Genomic DNA, 20,643 nt, shown 5'->3' on the forward strand with positions numbered 1-20,643 from the left:
ATCCAAATCTTAGCAGAGTAAGTTTATTAAATGTTTTATATTGCTGTAGAAACTTAAAAAATATATTCTTCACATGTCAAAGGCAGATGTATTTAACTAAGGATCCTCCTACCTTGAACTCACACAAACTATCAGAAAGAGATGCAGCAGCAGAACAGAGAGCAATGGACAGAGAGCAGATAATAAAGTTGTGCCTTGCCACGTGAATTCCATGGAACTGGTTAATAAAGAGGAAATGAGCTGTTGGATGTTTTATTTCTTTTGCTTTTGTACATTTCCAGCTCTCCCAATGGATGTCTGTAGTATTTATTTAGAAAACCAAGAATAAATACATTTTTATGAGATCCAATTACCGCTGATATTTTTCTAGCTATGTATTTGCTGGATAATGTACTACATCCTTGAAAACCTTGTATTCACTGTTCAGTTAAATAACTTCCTGCTGCTATCCAGCTGTTACCATAGTGGTGACACAGGCATTTCCTTTAATGCAGCTGGGACAAAGCCTTCAGAGAACTTCTTTATTCAAGCAGGAAGCACAGTAGGTGACTTAAGACTGTGCTGTGACATATCCTGCCTTTGCAGGCATCATTCTTCCTTCTTTTCAAAATTTTATTTTATTCCATTATTTAGAAAGGTAAATGTCAACCTGTAGAAATAACAGAAAGAAACACAAAATTGTCGTGGCTTTTAACAAGGTTCTCTGACTCATACAAATCTTAGGATGCCCAGGATGCTTTTTCTAGCACACAAAAGCCTCATGAAAAGACGAAGAATAAACTATAAAGGCTGTTATAGAACTAAAATATAAGTCTTATTTCTTAACCTATGAATTCCTCACAATTCAGCTAACATCAGGTGGTACTGAGAAACTCATTTCGCTATATAAAGATGTCCACCACAAAAGCAAGGATAAGTCAAAACTGAATATGATTTTATAGCCTGCAACAAAGACTACTCTGTGTCAAAAATATACTATTCTGAGGAGGAATTGGTACATACTTATTTTAAAAATATTTTGCTTTGCCTACATTACTTCATTAAAATGCATGACTGTCTATGTTTTAGAGCTTGTATGTCATATACATAATTAATATTAATTAAGTAGAGTATATTTTATATAAATTCTACCACTAAATGTTTTGTATAGTACCGTAGAAATACTGTGGACTCTTCTCAGAGTAATTTTAAAACTGGTTCTGTCACGTGTGTTTCTACAATGCATGTACTATTTTTTATTTTCAGCCTGTCCCAGTCCCTTACTAATATACTTCAAGAAAGAAGTGGTTTAGATCCCTTAAGTAAACTTGTCATTTAACCTGTTGGTCCTGCAATGACTCGATGGCTTTATTCTACTGCATTTCTCCATGACTGTCTCTTCCTTTTGATCATGAAGGCAAAATCTCAAATTTTTACATTCAGACCTTATGTAGCTATTCCTACATACATCCTTGCACCTAATATATTTTGCTAGATTCTTGTTTTCTGTTTATGCGTCTGTTAGGCTTATATTCTAAATAGACTTATTGCATTTGCTTATAACACCCCCTCATGTTATTCCTCAGGCCTGCAATTCTGTGCTTCTTATCATCCACACATATGTTTTAAATATATTTATTGAATTTTTCTTTTTAAAATAACCTATCGTAAATAATTTAGGCATTTGTAAACTGAATGTATCTTCTATCACACTGCATATGGTATGCCTGGAATGTGGTCTGTATCTAATTAAAAATGTAAGTATGAGAAGCAGAGAATCTGCCTCCTTTGCTACTCGTGTTAGTGCACAGTTTAGGGCTGTAAGGGATCCCCTTGAAGAAGGTGCTGTTCATAGGGCCCAAGAACAGCAGCATCCAGCACAACATACAGTTTGTGGGAACTGGCTGAGAATGAGATTTGAAACAACACTGTTCCCTCTCTCAGGCAGAGTTATGCAGATTTGCTGAAAGGCCAGCATTTCTGAACACAGCTATTTAGCGAGTGGAAAGCTCTTACACCAAGGCTGGCAAGCTGATTCACTCAGCGTTGAGAACAGAGCACAAGGCAGCGAGCACAGCAGGGCTGGTACCGATACAGGCACAGGAGCACCGAGGCCTCATCTTGAGATTTCATTTCAATTTCCCCGTTTTCTGAAGTTCCATCGCATTTGTGAAACAATTTACACTACTAGAGGAGTAGAGAGGAAGCGTTCACAAGACTGAGAAGGTAGGTGACTTGAAAGAGAAATGTCTGAAAAGACTAAAGACATGCGCTGCCCGACGAAATAGAGTATTTTAACCCTAATGTCCCAATTAGCAACTGAAGGGAACACAGAACACCTTGCGGACATTTAATGGAGACAAGGGATATGTAACAAAATAGGCACAGGCATGAGGGGTGACATGCGGAATACGGCATCCATACAACTGTTTGTCCTAAGTGCTTGTATCGGAACGACCATTTACACGTGTCACAGCAAGTTTTACACAAATCCTTTTTGAGCCGCTTATTTATTCAAACGCTTTATCGTTCTGTCCACGGTACTGGGGCTGGGGGTGCCCCACGCACACGCGCAGGACTTCGCGACCGCAACGCACATGCGCACACGCGCCCCGCTGTACTAACGCACACGCCACAAGCAGGGCGCCCCGCTCCACGCCTCTGGCGCGCACACCGCGGCTCCAACGCGGGCGCGCATCACAGCACGGCTTTAACGCGCGTGCACACACACACCACCACACAACTCTAACGCGCGCGCGCACACACACACCACCACACGGCTCTAACGCGCGAGCACACGCGCACACACCACCAGACAGTCTAACGCGTGCGCGCACAGACACCACCACACAGCTCTGACACGCACACCACCACACGGCTCTAACGCGCGTGCACGCACACCGCCACACAACTCTGACACGCACGCGCACGGCGCCCTACGCCCCCGGGGCTTCAGTGCGCACGCGCAGGAGGCACCGCGCCCCGCCCCGCCCCTCCCCGCTGTTGTAACGCACACGCGCGGCCGTGGCACCGCCCCGCGGCCCCCGCGCGCAGGCGCAGTCGGCACCGCCGCCTCCCCGCACGGCGCGGCCGCGTCCCGCGGTTTCTCGCGGCCCGTCCGTCCCCTCTGACCCGGCGCCGCCGCTGCTCCATCCGGGCCCTCGGCGCTGCACGGGGAAGATGGCGGCGCTGCTCCCGGCCGAGTGGATAAAGAACTGGGAGAAAGGCGGCAAGAGCGAGTTGTGAGTGCGGGGCCTCGCCGTGGGGAGGGACGGGCGCTGCGGCCTGCGGGAGGGGGGCGAGGGTGCCCGGGCCTCGCCAGCCCGGGGAGCCTGGGGGGCGGCGGGGAGGACGGCAGTCGGGGCTCCGTCCTTGCTGCTGGGCGTAGGGTCGCAGCCATGGTCGGGATGAGGGCCTGGGCCGCCCTCCCGTCCGCTTCGGCCGGGTGCTGCCGCCCTCCGCCGACGCTCGGCCGCCGTAGCTGGGCCCGGCTTTCCCGGCTCCCCGAGCGCCCCCTTCCAGCCTCGGGGCCGGGTTTGTCGGGGGTCGGGCTCATCTTCAGCCGCCCCCCGCGGTAATACGGACCCTGAAGCGCTCCTGTGTCTCTGGCTCTATAGTACTGATCCTTCTGGCAGAGGCCCCAGGCCCCCTTCCCACTTTTTTACCGGTTCTGATAGGACTGGCCCCGTATTATTTGACCCAGGCAAAATACGATCGGGTATTCACGCTTGTTCTATCCCACAAAGTAAGCTTTGTGCACGGAGGAGTCCGGTTGCAACCTCTCAAATTAATCCAGGTGTACCAGGAGCTTTCCATTTTGGGCCTGTGTCTGTTTTAAGCCATTTTAATGTGGCAGGTTCACTAAATGTTGAGTTTCAGCAGTACAGCTCTTGAAGGGATATTTTACCAGTTTGGTCATTTCATGTTTCTTTGTTAGTTTAAACTGGAGTGTTCTCTGCACTAACTATATGTTTTATGTGCTCTTATTTTAATTCTTCCATGTGCTTTTCTTTTTTATTGTAAGTAACAACAAAACTTAAAATTTTGCTGTTTTATATATGGATTTTGCAGGGATCACTTAGAGAAACACTTCTTGATAATCACACATTTTATTATTTTCTTTTGTTCGTGTTTTCTGAATGGTTGTGCAGATTTGCCAATGAATCTTGTGCATGAGGGAAACGGCAGTGGGTTGGAGATTAGAGAATGTAGAGAATCCTGCACAAAACACTGTTATTTCCAGAGCCACCATTTTGTAGTGAAGGGGCCCCCCTTTATGGCCATGTAATTTTTGGTTTGACTTATGCTGGAACCATTATTGTGTTAATGCACAAGCTGAACACGGTGAGAGGCCGAGTGGAGTTTGCAAGAGAGCAGACATTTCCTGGCTGATCACGGAATGGCAACTGCACTGTGTTTGTTGGGTTCTCAGCACTCTGAGCTTTGGAAGAGGCAGCTTACATGGCTTTGGACCATGATAAACCTTCCAGGATTCTTCTCTCCCCTTGGAGCAGTACTTCTCAAACAGGATGGGAACAGAGTGTTCATCTGCCATGGGACCAATAAAACAAAATGATTAGCTGGATTCCTGTGTTTGTGGTACTTGCACTTAATTTGGGAGACTGCTTAAATGGCGTTCCAGGCATGACTTACAGAGCAGTTTGCAGATGAGGCCATATGCTTTAAAAGAAGTGTAATTGTGTCTGGATAGCAGTTGTCAGGCTTTGCAGTGGTAGCTTTATAAATGTGAGGAATATGCATGAACTTATTTTACAGAATCTAAGGTGTATACCTGTAGACAATATTTAGAGAACTTACTAGGAAGCCAGTTTTATTGGGAGAGTCGTCAGTGCCTGACTTCTTGTTTGTTTTTCCAAAACTTTCTATCCCCTGACTAGTTAGAGGAAAACAGAGCTAGGCTGCTATAATTTCAGAATGAAACACATGAAATGTTTTTAAGCATTAAAGTAAAAAGGGAGTAAATGCAGTAACACTACTTATTTTTATTGAATTATTTGTCTAATACTAGTATGCCCAAGAATAAAAATTAGGTCTAGTCCTAAGTCCACTCTTGGTCTTTGTGGCTCAAAGTGAGGCCAATTCATTGTAATGATGTTAGAAAAGTGGGGAGGGGAAGGATGCTGCAGAATGGCAAAACTGACATTACTAGCAAATAGAAGAATTACAAAAATTTAGAAGGTTTTTGGTAGGCATTTTAAGGAGATAAAACCCCTTCATAATTACTAGGAAAGATGAGTTCTTATGGTAAAAGAAGAACTTTTACATTTTTTACTTTACTTGCTGGAGCATGAAATGGCTTACATGATCTGGCTAGATCAGTTGAGATAGTATTTTGGCAGTAGTAGATACCTAAATGAAAACACATTTCTGTGTTCTGGGGGAAGAGAGAAGAAAATAAAATTGAGAGAAGAAAATGGTTTGTTTTAATTTGGCATTTCAATTTCTACTGGGATTAATAATGGCTGCTTAAGATAATTGCTCTGACTTTTTTGTTGTTGTTGTTTTGGGGGGGGGTTGATGTAGTTTTAGGGTTTTTTTGAATGGTGTGATATTTTTGATTGTGTGATCAGCTTGTCATGATTTAACAGTACTATCCAGAAATCAGAAGGTAAGGATTTTGTATGTCTTAAGAATGTCATAATGTTAGTTAGTAATGCAGTGGTGACCATTTGCTTCTAATTCAGAGAAATTGGTCAAAACTGTACAAGCTTGGAATTTAATTAATCAAGCTCCTCATTTGTGATATTATCTAATAAAAATACATAAATGTGGTGGCTTCAAGTGTATGTAGCTGCCAAAACTACATTGGTCAGGATGTGGTCATCTTACGTGTCACTTTTTGTTCAGATCCTCCTCTATCTAAGTACACTTGACTAAATGATGTTCATTTGTTTGCTACTGGCAGATACTGGTGTGCAGATGAAGTTGGAGTCTGAGTGTGACCATTTATGCTGTTCCTTGTAGACCTACTTGTGCGTGCTGTCTTTGTAGGAAAATTGTTGTGTTTTGCACGGCCAGATGCTGGTCTGTGCCTGCAGCCACAGGGACACTTAAACACACACAGGAACTGGTACCTTGTGCTGTGAGAGATCAGCACAGCAAGGAGCCTTTAGTGTGGATGGAGGGCTTTAATAAAGTACCTGCCTGGCAGCTCATACAATGTAGGCCTCAGGATAAACTGAAGAATTTAACACCGTGTGGATGTGAAATGTTGAGACTGGATCTTTCAGGCCCTTCCAGCTTGTTTGTTACTTTAACCCAACACTGTAACATTGCTCACGCAGGTCAGGGGCTGGGAATCATCCAGAGAGTTGGGTGTAGTTGTGCCATCCTGACTGCAAAGTGCAATTGATTGTACTTTATCTCAGCTGAAGAACTACCTGCATCAGTTAAGTTATGCATATATTAAGTGCTGGCAGGCACATGCACTTTGTGATAATTACTGCTTTAATCCCTGTGTGGGAGTGGAATGGAGGTTGTAGGACGTGGTGTATGACTTGGGAGGTCTCAGTTCTGCTGCTGCCTCTGCCATGCAGACTTGTTCACACTGCTTCAGAATTGGTGTTCTCAGCAAATCTATCCCATCACAATCCAAAATGAATTTAATTTTGAAACTGTGGTTTTCAAAAGTGATTGTGTGGTTTTTTTTAACTATTTTGGACAGTTTTACTTTCAGATGAAGAGATGTAGGTTTTAGTAGAGCAGGGAAGTTCTCCATCCTAAGCTGGCAGCAATGAGCTACCAGGTCAGAGTAGTAAGTCAAATGAACACTGACCAGATTCTGTCTGGTGAAGGTGCAGCTGTTTTGATTTTCATTTCATGCACTCGGGTGAGACAAGATGAACTAATCTCTCAGGTTGTTGTTGCTGGAAAGGAGGAGACTGCCTTGTCTTCAGTTACCAGGGTGCCTCTGCGGCCTCCTGGGAAGTGCTCCAACCTGCAGAAGTGGCTGGAGACCTGGGTTTGGACCAGTTTTGTGCCAGGTTTGTCAGGTGCACTGATGTAACTGATGGGAGGGCTAAAACTGCTGCTGAGAAGGGAGGAAGTGTTCTTGAGTGTGTCCCATTTCTGCAGTAACACACCATTAAATCAGTGCAGCTGTACTGCCTGGCAGCACCCACAGCAAAGGTGGTCTTGCTTTGAGAGACTGCCTCTAGAAAAGAATAGAATCATAAAAAGAAATACTTCTGCCTTTCTTTTTTTTTTTCTCCAGTATAATAATTCAGAGGGTTCTAATTGCAAACATTAAGCATGTTGTTTTGCAGATCATCTTAGGGTTTTTTACTATATTGATCAAACAGATTTGTGTCTTAAAATAATGTGGTGTTGTTAATACTATTTTGATACTGCTGGGAAGGGAATGGGAAGGGCTTGAAGCTCTGATTTTGCATTAAGGTGTACTTAAAAGAACTCATCAATCCAAGCAGACAGGGTTGTTGCTCTCGTAACCTGGTTGAGGATGGTAATCTTAGGACATAGGGGCCAAAGTGTCTGTCTCAGAAATTTTTTTTAAGCATCTGATGTTTCACTTTACTGTTATTTGTATAGAGAATTTAGAAATGAGTGCTTATAGGGCACCTTCTTTATGAAGAAGTAATTAAAATTTAACAAAATTGATTTTTGTGGAATTGATATACTTTTTTGGGACAGCTGGGGGAAGAAATCTATTCTTTAAAAATGTTAACTTACCATTAATGAAAAATAAAATACCTATTCCCCTGTTTTGCTGTCTCTATTCTAGTTATTTCCAAATATATCCTCTTCAATAGTGTTTAGGACATTTTAGCCATACCTTTGCTTTTTGCTGAGGTTCTGTGTTTCTGCTGATTGTTATGTGTGAAACTCCCTAGTTTCCAGTTGTCTGAAGGGTGTGTATACCTTATATTTGCTAACTATAATCCTCTGATTGCTGGAACAGCTGCTTAGTCTTGCTAGAGAAGTGATAATCTATATAGGATGCAAATGGAATGAGTAATGGATTGCCACAGAACTATTTTTTACTGTTATTTTTCATGATGAGCCTCTGTAACAATTGCACATAACTGCCTTATTTGAGACAGCTTAAAATGGCTCCCACAGCAAACTGTAGTCTTGCCATCTTATGTAGGACTGAGACGTAGCTCTGATACCCTTCTCACTTTCTGCACGTGAAAGATACTTTGAAAAATATGTGAACTTCTAGTTGAAAATGTGCAAATGTGACAAAAATTCTTCAAATATTCCCTGGTGTCTGTTATGATAAAGATAAATCACTACCTTTCTTAAATACTGCCACTTTTAAATAGGAAACTGCTTTTGAAACCTCTTGCTGGGGTGACCGTACTGGTAGAGAAGAGGGAAGATCCTTGTATCTTGGAAAGATGTCCATTTCCAAGCTGTCAGTGTAGTGGAGAAGCATTTCTTTTCTTACACAGAGAACTATTAATTTCTCTCCTGCACAGTGTGCACAGCACTCTGAGTGCTTTTTGCATATGGCTCTTTGGGTGCAGCCAGTAACAATGCAACATGACAGGTTTCTGCTTCCTAGAGTGGATTGTTTTAGGGACTAGAATTAAGAAAAATTGTCTTACTCTTGGTGAAACATTGCATGAGGAAATCATGCACATATGTTAATGCTGAAAGTTTTTTACAAGCAGGAGTTAGAATTACTATAACTATGGTACTTTTCAATGAGAAGCATTTCCTCATTGGATAATGCCAGTAGATTATTGCTAGGACTTCCTTGCCTCATGTTCTTACTTTTCTCAAGGAAATACAATGTTAGGAAGAATATTTATATGTGTATGAGATCTATTGGGAATCTTGTGTTTCTTTGCTGTAAGTTCTCTGAATTAGGGTTTACTTTGGAGAAATTCAAATGTCATTATCCATTTAAACCACCCAAATCTAAAGCTGCTTTAGCCAGAGCATCAATGAAAAAAGAACCCCAAAACATTTGTATCCTAATATCTAATGATTGTTTTTAAAACATTTGTTTTATTTTAGTGTGCAGCTATGTCGTGCTCTCAGTGAAAACAAAAATCATGATGTGGGTTTCAGAGGTAAGTTGTTTGTTTGCTGGTTTTAGTTGAATAGAAAACAAGCCTGGAAACAGTTGATTATGGTACTTTTGCATGTGTGTGATTGGAATGTTCATGTGACCATTAGTGGGTGCTGAAGGTGAATACTACAAATACAAACATCCACTACCAGGATTGCTTTCAGACATCCAGGGGTTTTTTTGGCAACATTGTCCAATGTTTGATTTATGCCACAGAAAATGGAATTCCATTTTGCAAGCTCAACACAAAACTAGATTTTATTTTAAAAGTTAAATATCTGAACCCTAAGTGTGCAAGTGTGAAATTAGCCTGTGTTAAAAATAAATTGTTTTAATTCACCCACAGTGGTCTGTAGTCACCACCTTACTGACTGCATGATTTAAGGCATTAAGATCTGTGTAACTTGTTATTGAATATAGTTTATTGAGCAAACCATGTGGTGAAAGTACAAGGTGAAAACATGGGGGTTTGTTATTATTTATATAGTAAAACCACAACATTTTTGTGTATTATTTAAGAACCTTACAGGTTTCTCACAGCTGATTTTACAACCACCATGTTTATATTGTGCAAGGTTTTTCTCAACTGGAATACCTCTGTTTAGTGCTTCAGCTTATTGCAAGCATTTTTAAGGTTACATTCTTGAATCATAGGAGACTTTTCTTAGAAAAATGAAGAAATAATCCTTATCAAACATTTTTTCTCCAATTAAATTTTACTTTCTTCTAGAGAAATGGTTTTAGAGAGCGTATCTGTGATGAGACATGGCTAGGAAAGTACTGTAATGTTTTCTATGTGTGTATAACATGATAATATTATAATGTGTGTATAATATGACATTGATGTGAATTAAAAGGTAAGAATGACTTGTTAAGTCACCTATCAAGACTCAGGTTACTGTATGCAGGATGGTGATTTTTCTTCCTGTTTTACTGTTATTCCATGGACTCTCCAGAGAAAGTGGATCATCGCTCACTTTATGCTTGTGTGAAATCTTAGATTTTGACGATCAGTTTTGATCTATTTGCAATAACAAAGTAATCCCCTTTACTGGTGAGGGAAACATATCTCCTTTACTTGTCTGATGTCTGCAGCATTACTGTAAACATTGCTTTAACAGACAGAGGATTAGCTAATATGTTCCTTCATCATCTCTTGTCTTTCAACAGATATTCAGCAGGCTTTGTATGAGCTTGCTTACCACGTTGTCAGAGGAAACTTAAAGCATGATCAAGCTTCTAATGTTCTTGGTGATGTCATAGTAAGTATATATTTGTAACAATTACATACTTAATAAAATCTTTCTTATAAAAGCCCAGATGACATCCAAGCAGGAGAATATTCAAGAGATTTTTCTTTGATATGTCTAAAAGTCATTCTTATCAAATCCTTCATTTGTATACACTTGATATATATGTAGACTGGCAGGGTTTCATTTTTTCATGGTGAGAAATAGGTATTTCAGCATAAATTAAAAGTTAAGTCACTTTTAAAGGGCAAATGAAGACTGAAGTTGTTAATAAATAAGTTAATAAATGCTAGAAACAAATGTCACTTGCACATGCAGCACATCTGTGATGCCACCTTCTGGTTTTTATAACAGTGTGACAGTATTCCATTTTATTGTTGGGATATCCAAGTTCTGTGATGGCCCTTGAAATAATGCACTAGACTTACTTTTTGTTTGAGCAAGACTCTTCTTAAAATGCTTTGAATAAGTGGAGAAAATAAGGAAGAGAGTAATTTCCTCTAAACTACCATGCGTACAAATACTGGTTTCTTAAGACAATGAACTAGGAAAAACACATTGAAAATCTTTTAGAAATATTTTCTTAATTTTGCTAAGTTGCTGTTTTGATGTGTATGGAACATTAAGGAAAAATGTGTTGCAGTAATCTAGTGTAACTCTTTTGGGTTTTTTGAACTTCAGCATTGGTGTTGAGGCAAGACAAGGCTGTAGGGCACCTTGCTGTTGGGGTGGCATGAGAAATGTTGGATCTTTGGTTCCCATAGAAAATCAGAATCTGTTTGGTGTGTGAGAAACTGCAGGTCACTTTCTGAGCTCCTGCTCCTCACACAGGGATAAAGAGCCTTGAGCCAAGGAGGTGGAGGGACTAATGAGGGGGTTTTGTCCCTGGTCACAAAACACACTTAAATTACATGTCAAGGTTACAGGGTGTCACTACATATCAATAGTTAGTTCAGCACTTACATTAGATATTAGTCACTAATTAAACATCTGCATTATTAATATGAATTACTAATAATATAAATAATATGCATGACTAATTGATCTAAACTTTATGATGATGCATTATTTTATATAATGCAAACATTTTCTAAGCTTGCATATTGGATTTTCTGCCTTCATTAAATGGGATCTTGTTCCCTAGGAATTCCGAGAAGACATGCCTTCTATCCTAGCTGATGTGTTCTGCATATTAGGTAAGTTGGGGTCCCTTCCTTTCAGCATTGAAACAGATTTGAGAAATTCAAGTTTTGTCTATCTGCTTGTTGACTTCTTCAGGAAATTTCATTACATCTGTAAAGCATGATTCCTCTTTACAAAGCACGTGTTGATTCTTCCTCAGTGTATCTGTACTTCACTTGTTAATGTCTTTTCATTCTGCTTTGTTCTGTTATAGTTTCCAGAAGTTTGCCTATTAAAGGCAATGCAAGTTGATCTGCCAAGAATAGTTAAAGGAGCTAGCTTGTAAGAGTGTTGGATGTTAGAAGACTTAAATTAGCTGCTTCTTGAACTACTGGAATAACTGAAACTAGTGTATCTGTCTGCCTTTTTCTATTTATATTTCTTTTCCCTCTTTCCTTTAAGTTAGTGTGTAGCCAAATGCTATGCTTTCACTAGTAGCAGAGAATAGTGTGGCTAAGGAGCTGGGTTTCAAACTTGGCAGCAAAGGACATTTGACAATTTCTTGCTTGTTTCCTCTAACCCCTTTTTTACTCTAATCAGTATTTGCTGCTATCAGGATTTTTTTCCCAGCTGTGTTTCAATATATGAGAATTTTGATTTGTCCATTCATCCACATACACTGGAAAAATTTTTTAATGCAGCTTGTTCTTTGGCTGAGAGTCTTGGCTGCTGAGGTCCAGACTGATCTGACTGGTCTGTTGCCTCCACTTCTACCCTGCTACAGTCACTGGTTTTCAGTCTCTTTAGGGCCTTCTTTGACATATTTGTTGCTAATGTTTTCTCTGTGGGTATGTGTGGTGGGTTTCTTGTTGGTTTGTTTATTGTAAGGCCTGTCTTGCATTCTGTTACGGAGTTTTCTACTCCTTGTGCAGCTCCTTACTTCCTGTCATGATGTGCTTTTCTATAACTGCTTCAGAAGGTTTGCTGCCCTGGCCAGTGTTCCATGGCCTGTCCTCCCACAGGAGTGAATTGCTTTCAGTAGTTGACAATACAGAAGGCATTAATGGTAACAGACAATCACAGCTGGTAAAAGACTGCAGACAGACAGTAAATGGTAGTTCTCTGAAGCCACAGGGAAAAAGATGAGAACATTACCTTAAGGCCAGGGTCATGCAGTCCTCTTCACTGGTTCATATTTCTGATTTTGTGCTTACTATTGATCTTTAATGCTTGCCATAAACATTATTGCAACAAAGAGAATGGCAAGAAAAATTACTGCAACATTCCTCTGGTTTCTGTTTTACCTTTTCATGAGACTTGTGGATGAGTGAGAATTGTCATCAGGATATTACGTGAACCCCATGGGGGGATGAGTGGGTGGGAAATGGCAAGAAACTGCCATGCTATCAGTAAGTTTCTTTGCCTTGTGTTATCATTAGTATTTGTCAGAATAGCTCCTAAAAGAAGAAACTCTCAAAATTTCACAAGTAAAAATTGCTTTCTCCCCCCATCTTCTTTTGTAGATATTGAAACAAGTTGTTTAGAAGAAAAAAATAAGAGGGATCATTTTACACAACTGGTATTGGCCTGTTTGGTAAGTTATACCTGGAAAAATTGCATGTCAAAATTTGACAAGGAAAAGAAGAGTGTTGAAGCTCGATTTTATTTTTCTCCAGAAAAGACTGTAAGAGTGTTTTCCAAATGCCCAAATAATTTAAAAATTCATCTCCAAAGTGTTGTGATAGAAGAGTATAGTACAGCTCCCTCTTGAGTTCTTTAAAGAGTTTTGAGAGAACTTAAATTTTTCTACCTACAAGTTTACCAGAAATTTTTCTTCTGAGTTGCACTTCTTTATGTAACATCCTCTTGTGTTTAGAAGTAACATTCCTAAATGCATGGGATAAGCTTGATTTGTAGGAAAGTTCAGCATATGAAAATAAGACTTCTTAAAAAATAAAGAATACTCTTTGTAAATATGCAGTTCTTGGTAATAATGTTCCTGGATGCTATGCAATGTAACCAGCAGTTAGACTCTAGGGCTTTAGGGTGCTCTTGTATATAAAATCTACCACTGTGAAATTCCAGTTTCAGTTAATAGTGTCAGCTTCTGTGTTTGAAGCAAAATGCAAACTTTTTTCTGTTGTAGTCAGAAAGCACATGTAGCATAAAGTAATAATTGTGTGGTTTCTAGGTCTTTGTAATTGACAGATTTGGTGTGTGTTTTTGTTGTTTTTTAGTACCTTGTATCTGACACTGTCCTAAAGGAGCGTTTAGATCCAGAGACACTGGAGTCATTGGGACTCATCAAGCAGTCTCAACAGTTCAATCAAAAATCTGTTAAAATAAAGACAAAACTATTGTAAGTCTTGGGGCAAGGGTTGTCTGGGGAGTGGGTGGGGAAGGGCAATGATGATTAGTCTGGTAACAATGTTTTCTACCAAGTGCTCAGTTTTCTTTGGGAAATACATTTTGTTGCATTTTAACTTGCCATTGACAAAAGGATTATTTTTGCCTTTAGTTTTCAAACTCTTGAGAAGTATAAAATCTTTCTCATGTTATCTATGGCTTTTGCTACAGGGATTCCATATACAGATATATGAATTTACAAAGTATAACTAAATTATTGCTCTTGCATCAGTTAAGAATAGGTTTTGTTTTCATAAGTAGGCAAACAGAGTTATTTTAGTTTGGGCAGCACAGATTTGTTTTTTTGGTGTATGTTTGGTTTCTGTCTCCGCATCCAATGTTTCGGTGTCAAAGAGCATCACATGAAACAAGAATAGATTCTTAAACATGGACTGCCACAGAACAGTCCTCCAGAGTAGTGTCTAGAACAAGCTTTCCTGTTAAGTGCAAGTCTAATCTTTTTAATTGTCTGCATTTGAAATAAGAGCTGGATTTATTTGGAGAGTCATGCTACATTACAGGTATTCATATACTGCATTTAATAGCTTTTGCAACAGCACAGGTTAATAAGTTCTTAAAAATGTGTTCAGAATTAGCATTTTGTATAACAAATTGCTAAGAGCATAAGTAAGCTTCACTGGATGCATGTTACACAACAGTATTTAATTTCTCTTTATTTGCAGTTATAAGCAACAGAAGTTTAATTTGCTAAGAGAAGAGAATGAAGGTTATGCAAAGCTTATTGCAGAATTGGGTCAAGACTTATCTGGAAATATCACTAGTGATTTAATCCTTGAAAATATCAAATCTTTAATAGGTAAGGAATTTATTGAATATGAGCATTGGTTTTCCTGTATGATCTTATGACTACATAAAGTAGATCAGCTTGGATAGAATTATGGTATCTTTAAGTTCCTATTTCTGTGGAAAAATGAATTTTGGGAATGTTGTGTAGGTACACTTAAGTTAAAATCCTGAATTTATGGTATAGCCTTAGATATGCATGCTGTGATTTTAACATCTTTTGAAGATATGCTTGTCAGGCAGATTGGAGCATAACAAAGTAATGCTTTTTGCTATTGAATATATCAGTTCAGTGCATGAGCATTCTTTTATTCTTGAAGATACTGAATGAGTGATTCCTTGTGAAGAGAAATTAGAAGTAGTAAATGTTTTTCCTTTACCTAGTTCTTTTAGTGGTTTTTTCATATTTCTAAATTGAGTGATGAAACAGGAAATACCTGTAATTACCCTTGTTTTAAACTTCCTTCTTGAACAAAGAATTCTTTACAATATATTGATGTTTGCACCAGTGCCTGTCTCATATGGTGCCAGTGCAGTAATGGGCAAAAGGCTGTGCTGCCATTTTATAAAAAAAATGCTTGCTCCCCTTCAAATAAAGAAACTCTGCTCTCCTCTGCTGGCAGTAATGGTGAATTGACAGGGCAGGACCATCAGGAGGTTCAGGGTCTAGCTCAAACCAGAACAGCTTTTGGGCTGTAAAGTAATTACTAGCTGATTTGTGTGACTGAATAAATATGTGTGGCAGCACAAGAGAAGGAGCAGCAGCCCATGCCTTTTGCTGGCCCTGTGGTGTTGGTGAGGTCAGGTTTTTAACTATTAAATGTTCCCTTTAAGTTGTTAATTTCTATTTTTGCTGTAATCTGGGTTGGAAGTCCTGTTTAATGTTTTTGTGTAGTTCAATATTCTACAAATCAAAAGTATCTGTGCGGTGTTTATAGATGATCCAGATTATTTTGCTACTGATAAATCAGGCTCAAGTTTAACTGCAGAAAATTAATTTTAAAAGTTAATGCATTTGTGTTATAGAAACAGAGTGAAGATGAAAATTAAGCTTTTCTGCTCTGTTCTTCTCCACTAGGATGTTTCAATCTTGATCCTAATAGAGTTTTGGATATCATCCTAGAAGTCTATGAGTGCAGGCCTGAGTATGATGATTTCTTTGTACCACTGATAGAGTCTTACATGTACATGTGTGAACCTCAAACTCTATGCCATATCCTTGGGTTCAAATTCAAATTTTATCAGGTAATGTATTTCCATTATTCATTCTTGGCTTTTGTGGTTGGTGGTTGAACTGCAGTCAGTAAGAACAGATTTTCTGCAGTTGTTTGGTTTTTGTTTTGTCTTTTCTTTGGGTTTTTTGTTGCTTGTTTGATTTGGGGGTTTTTGGTTTTTTGTTGTTGTTATTTGGTTGGTCTTTTTGGTGGGTTTTTTTCACATAGAAATTAGTTTTTAAGTTGTAAAATTCTGGTATTAAAAGCAATAATTTCATTATGTGAGTGGGAGTCTCTTACCATATTTTACAGGAGAATGCTTAATGTTCTCTTAAAAGAGCTGAAAACAATCTTGATACCTTCCACTTGAACTTGTAGAGTTATGTAAGGACTGGCATGAACAAAGAGACTGTACATTTTAAACAGGACTTAGCCCCAGGAGTGAGGAGCATATTTGCAGGGTTGATACTTGATAAAATACTCAGTTGTTTTTTTTTAAATGCATAGTTAGGAATTGCATACAAGAACTATAGGGTGTGAAGGTAAAGGTTTTGTTTCTGAAAGTACTCAATGTGTATTACAGTAAAGTCTAGTGACTGCTGTTAAATAACATGGTAACAAGGAGAACTGTGGGTTAATATGTTTCATCTGAACAGAAATTGGGTGGTTTCTGTTTTATACTCTTCTGCTATGGTCTGATTATTTTTTCTTATATTTCGATGTTGTCCATTTTAGGATCCAAGTGGTGAGACCCCTTCCTCCTTATACAGAGTTGCTGCTGTCCTTTTGCAACATAATCTCATAGACTTGGAAGATCTTTATGTTCATGTAAGTGACAGTACTACTCTGCTAGATGCCAAAGCTAAGGACATTTTAAAAAAAGAAAATCAGATACTTTATCCCATTTCTAAATTTTCAAGCTCATTATAGTCTGTGTAATACCTGTAAGTGTTCAATATTTAGTGATTCTTAAAATTTTCAGTGCTTTCTTTATGCCACATATTCAAATAAGCACACATTGAAGTATAAATGCTGGTAAACTTTATTTGAATTATCTGTGTAGCATCCTCCAGATTTTCTACCTTCTGGCAGAGTAGGAAGTTGGAGGTAAATGCCTGAGTAACCTTCCTTAAGAATTAGAGCCATCAAGTTCTACTTTACAAGATCAGTTTTTGAGAAAAGTGCCAGGACAATCAGCTCCAAACATTGTTCTAGTTTAATAGTAGGGTTATTTTTAAAAATGCTTGCAGGTTCCTGAATAGGCCTCTCATGCTCTACAAGAATACTGACCATTTATTAGGTTGAAAGAAGGAAATGAACTTAGGTGTTCACATATAATCAGAGACTTATTTCTTTATAAACCAACATTCCAGTTTGATGAATGGTTAATGTTGTAGTTATCGCATTATTTTACATTATATAAGAATTTTGAATTTCAGAATATCCATGGATAGTCATAAGAAATTAAAGGTTCAACTCTTCCACTGAAATCAAGGAAAGAGTTATAGTTACATCTGTGGAAGGTTTGGAATGTAGTCCTGCCATTAATTTGTGTGGCATTTCCTAGCCTAAGTCACAGTCTGATCAATATTGACTTGCCAATAACTGTCCCTGGCTTCATAGGAGTATTTTGGCTGAAAATGTGTTGGGTGGAGCAAGAGTAGGAGTGCATGTCTCAGATAATTGGTGTGGAGTGAGGAATGTGTGGTGATAAATCTTGTTTTCAAGAGAATGTTTGTAAGCTTCCAAAACATGCTCAGACTTGGGGTTACAGTTGCCTGTCCAAGCTCAGCTCAGACCTGTGCAGGTATGGGCATGTTTCATTCCAGTCTCAGTCTCAGGGTCCCTGCAGTCATTTCCAGTGTTCACCTGCATGGTGGTGATTCTCAGTCTCATTCCAGGATCTCTCTGCCAGTCTGTCTCTGCATGTTTGACATGGTGTATTTTTTTAAATCTCTTTTCAGTTCAGGTTTAATTTAACTTGCTATGAAAGTTTCTATTGAATAGCATGTAGATGTTGAGTCTGGAGGGGTGTTCATTGTATGGCTCCCATAGGAGAGCACTGCTGGGATTATCACTCTCATTTAGAATGTTCTCCCCACCTCTGCCCTCCCTGCAGCCTGTAAAAACTGTTCTCAGTTAGTGTGTATGCACACAGCCATACAGAATGCATGGCATCCTAAAGATACAATTTATCCATTGAAATTCCACACTAGCTGCTTCTGGGTGAAGCTTATTTCTGTGAAATGCAGGAGTTCTTTCCTCCTTCAATGATCAGTTTGAGCAAAGAAAAACCAATAAAAATCTTTGGTTAAAACCATTAGAAGAAGAGATGAGTGCATCGAAGAGGTCGTGACTCTGCAGTAACTTGATTACTTACTTGCAGGGAAAGTGTCATCTTGGTTTCAGGAGCTAAATTGAAGTTTGGCTTTGTCAGAAAAGGAGTTTTTCCTTTGTCTCACAACTTGACCTTTTGATCACTGAGTTTAGGTTTATATTCCTCACCCTGATTATTCTTAAGTACAAGACTGTGCTGAGGTTTTTTACATACTAGGTACTTTATTTAAGATGGTTTTTAAAGAACATATATAACATGTGTTTAATCCACATTGCTCATAAATGAAAAAATAGGTACACTTTGAATGTTATTTCTTTAAAATAAATGAGAGTGTAATGAGAGTGTGTTGCTAAGTAGGTTACCTTGTTTTCCTTGGTGATTAAATTTTTCTTTAGATGAGCAATATTTTGAATATTCACTTGGATTAAAGGCACTGAGTTGTGTTAATGTTATCATGAATTATGTGTGTAATTGTCACCATAAAGTTGGATGGTAAACTGGAGGGCAAGGGGGTCACAGATGGTTGTGAAGAAGTGGAGTGGTATTATTTCTCATGAGTCCTTGATTTCAGGATGGTCAGCTATTAGTGTAATTCCCAGTTTGGGATGATGGCAGCAAGGAAAAGAAGCTGGTGCCCTGAAGCACTGTCAGATTAGTAACAAGAAAGGCCAAAGTTCTTTTCCAGGCTCAGGTGATCCATTGTAGGAGTTGGTCACTTCAATTTTCACACATAATGTTCTGTTTTTTACAGCTTCTACCAGGGGATAATGCCATCATTGAGGAACACAAGCGAGAGATAGTGGAAGCTAAACAAATTGTCAGAAAACTTACCATGGTTGTCTTATCATCTGAAAAGACTGAGGAAAAAGAGAAAGAAAAGGAAAAAGAGGAGGAGAAAACAGAAAAGGTGACTGAGTAGCTTTCTTTTCAGTAACATTATTTGAATTACATTAAACAATTGTTTTAGAAACATATTTGTTTAAAAAGCAGTTACATGCTTCTTGGATGGCTTGTATTAGTCTTCCAGCCACACTTCTGTTATATTGAATGTGCAAAAATGCATGATGGATTTCTGTACATAAGATATTCTTGGTTCTATGGCTAATTGATTTCTTGCTTCTCTTTTTGTTGTATTGGTTCCACTAAGTATGCCCCAGCATTTATTCACTTCACAGCCTTTAACAACTGCACTTTTAGGATTTGTGATAGTATAATCCTAGTTGATTTCATAAAAATAAGGACCTTAGTTCTCTCAATCAAGAATTGGGACATAAAAAATTGCCAGACTAAGGAATGTTGGTATAATTATCCTGCATTGTAGAAAAAGCTTATAACAGGATTTCTACTTGTAACTGCTCACTGTGCTTTCTTTTAAGCCTATATCTCCATGTGTGTAAATATAACTCTTCATTTAGGTTCCTACTAAGTCAGATTTATGTTGCCGTAGGCCTAATTTGATTTAGTGGGTCCAAGCCTTATTTAAGAAACAAAGTTATTTGATCTCTTAGAGCCTATTCTGTTATCATCTTCATTTGAGTACTTAAATGCTTCTTAAATACCTTATTTAAAACATAAAAAAGAAAAATAAATGCTTGACATATGCATTTTTAAGTTGCATGCTGGAGTGAGGGGAGCGATCCATCAGTCTTAGTGGTTTCTGTTCTTGAATTTCTGTATCCTGCTGTATTCCTTATCAGTCTGGTTTGTCTACCTATTCCTACTTCTTCTACACCACCTTGATTCTGGTAATCTCTGACCTTCCTTTCTCCTTTCATTTTTCTGTCCTGGCTTGAAAAATCTGATTCCATTTTCTTCCCTCAGGCCCCTGATACAGTTGTTGCCCTCTGACTCTCAGCTGCTGCCAATTTCTTTCACTCACGTGAAATTTCTGATCCCCTCCCTTTTGCTTACACCACATTGCTTTGGCCCACCTTGTCTGCTGTCAGAGGGGGCTGCCCAGAATTTTCTGAAGTGTGCTTGTCACCCTCTTCTGATGGAAAAGTAAACTCTTGATGGGACATGGGAGTATAGCAAGTAATGTCAGAGGAATTGCATTGCAAGTAATGTCAGAGGAGTTGAGACAGCTTTCATGACTAAGCTTTAGAATTAAGAACTAGGGAATTTTAAGCTTTAGCAGAAACTGTAGCATTTTTCTGAAGGATTAAAATGACAAAGTCTGTGCCTGTGTGATGGGAAAATTGAGCGCTGTACTTAACAGAAACCAATTTCTGTGACTGCACACATTGTTATGCAATGCATGCTGTTTCTTTAAAAACTTGTTTCTGTGTTAAAAGTATTTTTGTATGTGCTTAGCTGTGCCCTTCATGGCAGTTAGGGGAGTAACTACATGTGAAAGGTGTTGTCAGCCTAAGTTTAGGCACAACGTATCCAGCACATCATTTAATGTTCTATTTTTGATACAGTATCATGGAATAAATGCCTGCTTAAGGAAAGCAGTGTTTAAAAAGT

General features: G+C 38.9%; 1 protein-coding gene across 5 annotated transcripts in view; it reads left to right on the forward strand.

The window, feature by feature from the left end:
- Positions 1 to 3,063: 3,063 nt before the first annotated feature.
- The window catches only part of THOC2 (THO complex subunit 2), a 47,846-nt gene continuing 30,266 nt past the window's right edge, over positions 3,064 to 20,643 (forward strand). For 2 of the 5 annotated variants that reach the window (XM_058814345.1, XM_058814346.1), the window contains exons 1-10: positions 3,071 to 3,221; positions 8,986 to 9,041; positions 10,211 to 10,302; positions 11,435 to 11,486; positions 12,936 to 13,006; positions 13,650 to 13,771; positions 14,502 to 14,635; positions 15,701 to 15,867; positions 16,572 to 16,664; positions 18,926 to 19,081. In XM_058814345.1, coding sequence (XP_058670328.1) covers positions 3,160 to 3,221; positions 8,986 to 9,041; positions 10,211 to 10,302; positions 11,435 to 11,486; positions 12,936 to 13,006; positions 13,650 to 13,771; positions 14,502 to 14,635; positions 15,701 to 15,867; positions 16,572 to 16,664; positions 18,926 to 19,081 — 1,005 coding nt within the window. In that variant the 5' untranslated portion in view covers positions 3,071 to 3,159. Of the gene's footprint in view, positions 3,222 to 8,985; positions 9,042 to 10,210; positions 10,303 to 11,434; positions 11,487 to 12,935; positions 13,007 to 13,649; positions 13,772 to 14,501; positions 14,636 to 15,700; positions 15,868 to 16,571; positions 16,665 to 18,925; positions 19,082 to 20,643 lie in introns of all 5 variants that reach the window. The other 3 variants (XR_009275357.1, XM_058814343.1, XM_058814344.1) reach the window with 3 other exon arrangements.

This window comes from Ammospiza caudacuta, chromosome 14 (genome assembly GCF_027887145.1).
Source record: "Ammospiza caudacuta isolate bAmmCau1 chromosome 14, bAmmCau1.pri, whole genome shotgun sequence".
Classification (NCBI taxonomy): domain Eukaryota; kingdom Metazoa; phylum Chordata; class Aves; order Passeriformes; family Passerellidae; genus Ammospiza; species Ammospiza caudacuta.